The sequence below is a fragment of the Silene latifolia genome, chromosome 7 (genome assembly GCF_048544455.1).
Source record: "Silene latifolia isolate original U9 population chromosome 7, ASM4854445v1, whole genome shotgun sequence".
NCBI lineage: Eukaryota > Viridiplantae > Streptophyta > Magnoliopsida > Caryophyllales > Caryophyllaceae > Silene > Silene latifolia.
This window is the reverse complement of record NC_133532.1, coordinates 108,300,080-108,307,373: the sequence shown is the minus strand read 5'-3', so window position 1 is coordinate 108,307,373 and position 7,294 is coordinate 108,300,080. Positions and strand designations below refer to the sequence as shown.

The 7,294-nt window shown below is 39.9% G+C and overlaps 1 protein-coding gene across 1 annotated transcript; it reads left to right on the top strand.

Annotated features, from left to right (window-relative positions):
- The first annotated feature begins 484 nt into the window (after positions 1-484).
- Positions 485-868, top strand: LOC141590495 (uncharacterized). The gene has a single exon (XM_074411085.1). It carries the CDS (start codon positions 485-487, stop codon positions 866-868), a length of 384 nt encoding a protein of 127 aa, XP_074267186.1.
- The last annotated feature ends 6,426 nt before the right edge of the window (positions 869-7,294 follow it).

Sequence of the window (7,294 nt, the reverse complement as noted above, 5' to 3'; positions counted from 1 at the left end):
ATCTTGTGGCAATGTTTATATACTTTTAGCGGTGGACTATGTCTCCAAGTGGGTGGAGGCTAAAGTCACCAAGACCGATGATGCAAAGGTAGTTGGGGAATTCATCAAAACCAACATCTTTTATCGGTTTGGTTTCCCAAAAGCCTTGATAAGCGACCGTGGCACTCACTTTTGCAACAAAGCCATTGGAGCTCTTCTCAAAAAGTATGGGGTGATTCACAAGGTATCCACGGCCTATCACCCTCAAACCAACGGCCAAGCCGAGGTTTCCAATAGGGAGATAAAGGCCATCCTTGAGAAAACGGTAAATCCCGATCGCAAAGATTGGAGCTTGAGATTGGATGATGCCTTGTGGGCCTACCGCACGGCTTAAAAGACACCGATTGGGATGTCACCGTACCGACTACTTTTTGGGAAGCCATGTCATCTACCCGTAGAGATTGAACATAGGGCCTATTGGGCGGTTAAATCCTTCAATTTGCAAATGGATGAAGCGGGACTCCATAGGAAGCTTCAACTTCATGAATTAGAAGAGATTAGGAATGAGGCTTATGAGAATGCATCCATCTATAAAGCTAGGACAAGGGCATGGCACGACAATATGATTTCGAGAAGAGTTTTTCAAATGGGAGAGAAAGTCTTGCTTTTTCAAAATAGGCTTAGACTTTTCTCCGGGAAATTGAGGTCTCGATGGATGGGACCATATGAAGTGGTGAAAGTTTTTCAACATGGAGCAATAGAAATCAAGTGTTTGAAGACCGGGAAAGTCTTGAAAGTGAATGGACAACGACTTAAGCATTATTATGAAGGCATTGAAGCGGGTGAAGTGGAAACACTACACCTTGTTGATCCCATTTACGAGGCTTAATGGAAAGTGCAACTTTGTCGAGCCATCGACGTTAAATAAACGGCAAAAGTTTGTAAATATTTCTTTCCCTTGCATATTTAAATTCCGCATTGCATTGTCTTTATTGCATTTGTCATATTGCAATGTTTATATTGAATTCTTCATATTTAAATTAATTGCATCCTTTAATTCTTGCATAATAAATTAAATCATTTGCATTTTCACTAATGTTTTTGGCATGTTAGAATGGTTTAATGTGTGTTTTAGTGATAGGATACCAACTCAAGGGCATATGTGAAGAAAAGAAGGAAGAATGATGGGTAAAAGGATTGGCTAAAGTGGAGAATTAAGCAACAAAAAAGCCACTTCCAGCAGCAAAGTCGCACGGTGCGACTTTTCAGAAGGCATAACTCGCACGGTGCGAGTTTTTGATGAATCACGCATTTCAGCTTCCTTTTCCACGAAAATCCTCATTGTTCTTCCCCAATTCCTTTAACACTTACACTTCCTCTTCACACTAACCCTAAACCCCTAAAAATCACCCATCAAAACCTTCTCAAATCATCCAAATCAAGCAATTTATCTTCAAGTTTTATCAACTTTCATCTCCCAACATCAATTTGGGCAAGGTAAATTGCAGAACATTCACGAAACAACCATCATTTCGACCTAGGGTTTTGAAGAATTGAATAAATTGAAGATTTTGGGTTGCAAATTGGATTGAAGGGACGACTTTAAGCATTTTTGGTTAGCATTGATCAACCAACAACACAAACAAGGATCAAAGGGAGGTATAACACTTTATTCTTCTCCTTGTCATTCATAGTTTACTAAATTTTGAATTTGAGTGCTTCAAAATCGAAATTTAGTTGTTTAATTGTGTTGAAGTTTGTCCTTATGCAATATTTTAACTTGTGAGGTGTTTTTACTCCAACAAATAGCTAATTAGCACTTCATTTTTGTAGTGCATATTAGGTGTTTGATCATTTGCCTCACCCAAATCATTTACAAAAAAATTGTGTTTTCTGAAAAAGTTAATTGTTCTATAATGGGCAAAGGCAAAGAAACCGCGACTTCCTCCTCAAAAGGACCCAAGGGAGCCTCGGATCATGATGAAAATGAATACTCGGGTAAGGAGGGCCTCCGAGACAAGGCCCTCTCAAATTGGAGGAAATTTGCTTCGGTGTCAACTATTGTACAAACTAAGTTCCTAGACCACGATGTTCTTTCGGAATTGGGAATGCTTGACTTGACCCGAATGCTCTTGGAAAAAGTTGGACTTGAGGCCTACATTAACATGGCCGCACACACCCGAAGGGGTGTTACCTTTGAGTTTCTATCTTCGTTGGAAAAAGTGAAATTGGGAAGGGACAAGGTCCCGGGGATCAAATTTCGGGCTTGTCGTCTTGTCCATACCTTGACATATGATGAGGTACGAGAGGCCCTACATATCACCAAAGCCCCCGTCAAAGAAAACCTTGATAAAAAATTGATGAGTGCTTTTTGGAACGATATTACGGGAGATGTGCGTCATGGGAACTCAAAGAATACCACCATCCCCAACCCGGTCTTACGCCTCTTAAGCCGTCATATAAACACAAACTTCTTGGTCATGACCGAACCAACAAAAATGCAATATCAACAAATTCAATGTCTATGGTCGATGACCCCGGAAGGGAGGGGAGTACCGGATTGGGTGGATTTGTTTGTGAGTGGTTGCCTTGAACTACAAAAGAATCCAAAAGGGACCATTTTTATTGGGGGCATGATTGAATTAATTGTGCAAAAGACGGGTGTACCATTTCCACCAAATGCCTATGAACTTGATGGTAGTGGTCTCATTGACTACCATTACTTGAAGCACGCAAAAATGATTAAGGTGGTTGACAAAATTACCCCCGTGGTCATTTGGTGCATGGGTGGGCAAAACTCCAAGCATTACATGTACCTACCCCATCCCTCTGACTCACAACCCTTGGGTTGGGGGAGTGCACAAGATTTCTACATGCTCCCCGACGATGCCTTTGTGTACCTTTGGGTTGATAGAGCCCAAGTAGTTGAGCCGGAAGAGGATGAGGGAGGAGAGCAACCGCAAGTGGGGGGGGGGGGGCTTTGACTTTTGGTGACATGCCTCATAATGATGCACCATTTGATGAACCCATGCCTAATGCTCCTTTTGATGAACCCCATTTCACTCCTCCCCAAATGCCACAACAACAACAATCACAATATCCTTTTTCGGACCCTCAATTCAACTACCCGACCTTCCAATCATGGCAAACCAACATCACAAACCGTGTCACCAACCTTGAGTCTACCCTCTCCCAAATGCAACTAACGGAGAATGCTCGGTGGGGAATCACCGAAAACCGCTACCACCATTATCAAGAAGATTTGGAAGAGATGCGTTATACTTCAAACGCAACTTTTGATATGGTGGCCGCGATGAATGCTCAATTCATGCAACAATTCCCCACCCAATACCAAGGGTATGATGAGACTAAGGTTGAGGAGACAAGAGCCGAAATGGCTAGGTATAGAAGAAGAAGAGAATCAAGGAGAAGAGGAGCACCTCCGGACTTTGGAGGTGCCTCAAGCTCACACTCTTGAGTGAGTTTAGGGTGTTCACCTCACACTTTGGGGACAAAGTGAAGATTTAAGTGTGGGGTGGGCATAAGTTGGTATCATGTATATATTGTGATATATTCAATTCCATGCATTGTATTTCATTTCAAAAAAAAAAAAAAAAAAAAAAAAAGAAAAGAAAAACCCGGCTAGGATGAAAACCCGAAAGGGCATCCTAGGCAAAAATGGGAAAGTGGCTGAGGCCGGAGTGAAAACCCGAAAGGGCGTTCCGGGCAAAATGAAGAAAAGAGTGCGAGCCACGAGAGTAGAGGTGAGGAAAAGAGCTAAACTGAAAACCCGAAAGGGCGGTTTAGGCAAAATGAGAGAAGTAGGAAAAAAATTTGAAAAATCTTGTGACTCTTTGAAACCTTGAAATCATGTCACATACATGACTACTTCCATTCGGAGTTGGTGACATAAGTGGCGGAGCTCTAGAAGGCCGGAAGGGTAGGATAGAAGTGTGTCAAGGCTAGGAGGGGGATTCGGAAGCTTACTTTGTTACTAGTGCTTGGCATACTTGTTGTGTGGGATTGTGTGACTTGTATTATGCATTATTGGAGAGGTTGTGTTTGGTTGTTGAGTTGTTGAGAGGTTGTAGAATTGTTGAAATGGAGGTATTTGATGAGTTTTGGGAAAGGATGAATGGATGAATTGGTGGACTTAGGATCATCTTAGAAGAGGGATGACATAAGGAGGGGGAGTTAGAGAAGAGAGGTCAATATTGGTGGAATTTGGGTCACTTACTCACTTATTGGAGCTATGAAGGAAAGTGATCGACCATGTACTTAGTCGAGGGATGATATAAGTAGGAAGAGCGAGATGAAGAGAGGGGAATTAGGGGTGCCCATACTTCTTGGCCTAGGTGGTGATTAGGTTTACTCTAGTTTGCTCGGGACGAGCAAAGGGCTAAGTGTGGGATGTTTGATGAGCTCCTATTTCTACTACATTTTGGCACCATTTTGAGCTCATTTGGTAACATTTAGAGGTGGTTTTTGACGATTTTTACATTGTTTAACCAATTCTGAATGCTTCACCATTTAACATGGTTTCAAGTGAAGATTAAGAAGCCAAGAAAATGAGAGAAGTGTCCAAGGAAGAGCCAAGAACAAGCTTGAAGAAACACCACGAAGAAGCCTTCCAAAGGATCAAAGGAAGCAAGAAAGAAAGGCGCGTTCCAGGACCAAACTCGCACCGTGCGAGTTTTCCAGACCCAGAACTCGCACGGTGCGACTTTTCTGGGATTGTTGCCGTTTTGTATTACGGGCCTTCCCTTTGTTAAGCCCATAATTATTAGGTTACGGTAGATTATAAATAGGATGTTTGCAAGTAGGTTAAGCATCTTTTGAGCACTTTAATTAATCAAGTTGTAATTTGGGAATATTTTCATCTTTTTGAATTGGGTTTAGATCTAAGCATGGAGAACTAATCTCCCTTTCTTAATCCGACTCAAAGGCTTAATCTTTGGTTGTAAGACTCCCTAATCTTTCCTTAATTATTATTATTGTTCTTAATCTCTTGTGTTTAATTGCTTAATTTTGGAATCCTTGTTAGATTATTGTGATTAAGTGTGATTTCCTTGTTACATAATCTTTCCAAGTTCCTTAATTTATTGTTGTTGGGTTTATTAAGTGTGATTTTCTTGTAATCCCATGTTGCAACAACTTGTTATTAGACTAATGAATGTGATTTCTTCTTGGTTTAATTAACATTAGAGAGATTAAGTTGTAATTGCTCATTAATTGTGATTTCATTGTGAGTGATTCCACCTATTAGATTCCTATTGCTTTATCTTCTTGTTAATGAATCTATGTGTGTGATTTCCACTAGAGGAGTTGATAAGTTGGGTCAATTATTAAGTGTGATTTCCTTGTGATTGACTTCTAATTAAGGGAATTTGGAGATTTAATCTCACTAATAGGACAATAATATTGATTAGAAGGATTGATTGAGGGGTTTTGTCAACTAAAGTGCCAAACTTTGGGTCGGGTTAAGTCTTTCTCAAAATTGATTAATTTTCATCTTAAAACTCTCTTGCTTGATTACTTGTTGCATACTCTTGTTTGAATTTGTCTTGCTCTTGTTACAATTAAAAACCCTCCCCCCCCCCCCCCCCCCCCTTTTACATAATTGTTGTTACTTCTTTACAATTGTTCTAATTACTCTTTTAATTTCACTATTGCAAAACCCATCTTCTCTTGGGTTCGATCCCTTGCTTGTTATTTTACTAGTTTATAATTAGTGCTAATTAGTGTATTTAGTGGTATATAAATTGTTAATTTGGCCGTCTTTTAGTGCGACATTTTAGGCGTGTCAGTATTAGTGTCTTACTAATGTTATGCTTGCCTATAACATGTAGTTCAGTTAAATGTTTTAGGTATCCAAGTTATATTTTTGGTCTTGTAAACTCTAAACATTGTCTATACATCCCCTGTTTGAATTCCTAATGAAAATTTCTAACAATGGGTAAATACAAGCTAGATTGATGTTATTCTGATGTTATTCTGCCTGGTGTTCATATTGGTATTATATACTCCCTTCGTCCCAACCATCTGTTTATCTTTATTAAACCCCTCTCACAAAGAATTAAAAAAAGTAAACAAACGAATGAGACGGAAGGAGTAATGTCTATGTTGGGTTACTCCTACTCCCAATCATTCTTTTGATTTGCAAACATTTTTCTTTGGCATCTTAAATGTAATGAAGATTTGTTTGGTGTTAGTGGACGACTTTAAAAGACAAAGTTAGGAGAATAATTTTAAGAGAAAATTGTAAATTACCACCTCATATTTACCGTATTTTACAAACTACCACCTTGTATTTCGTTTATTACTAATAACCACCTACATTACACGGTATATATCCCATCTACCACCGTATATCATTTTCGGCTCATCATTTTACGTAAGTCCCGACTCGTTAAGTTAATAAACTAAATAATGACTATAAGAGCATCCGCAAAGGTGAGATTTTAGTTCCCCATTTGCCTTCTCTCTCTTCAAATGGGCCTCCTCATTATTGCACCAAGCTCCCCAAATATTGGGGTTCCTCTATTTTTAGAGGAGGTTCCCAAAAGAAAAAGTAAGGCAAATTGATGTGCTTTTTGGGGAGGTTCCCATATTTTGTATGTAAATTTATGTTGTTGGGGAACCTCATTATTGCAAAGATGTAGTTATAAAATGGGGAGGGTAGATGAAAAAGTTAGTGGAAAATGAGGTGGACGAATAAGAAAATGAGAGATAAAATATGGGGCACCTTACCTTTGCGGAGGCTCTAATACCCTTACTTAAGTTCACTCAAAACACACCGTACTACCCACCTAAACACTAAAAGTTTAACCACGCCATTCATCACAACACCCCAATAATTCATCATCTCCATCATCATCAAATTGCCGGAATGTTCTTACCCCACCACCACCAACAAACTCAGAGCATCCCTCTCGCAAGCGCTACCTCACCACATTTCCCACCATCTACTCACCACCACCTAACCACCATCTCACTACCACCCGTTGCACTATCAACCCAAGCCCACCATCTCCTTAACCATTACTTTTATCCTCCAAAAAGAAAAGAAAAACCAAAGAAATGAGCTGAGATTTGTAACACAAAACCCCCAAAATCATAAACAAAATTGAAAGAACCCTAAGAAATGTCTTTAATTTAAAAGATAAACCCAACTAATAGCACCGCAAATTTGTGGATTTGGGTAATGGTAGCGAGAAGTTGGAGGTCATGGTGAGAAATGTGGCAAAATGCGGTGGTGCGATAAGACGGTAGGTCTAGCGGTGCGGAGGGTGGTGGTCGGTTTCTTGATGGGGAA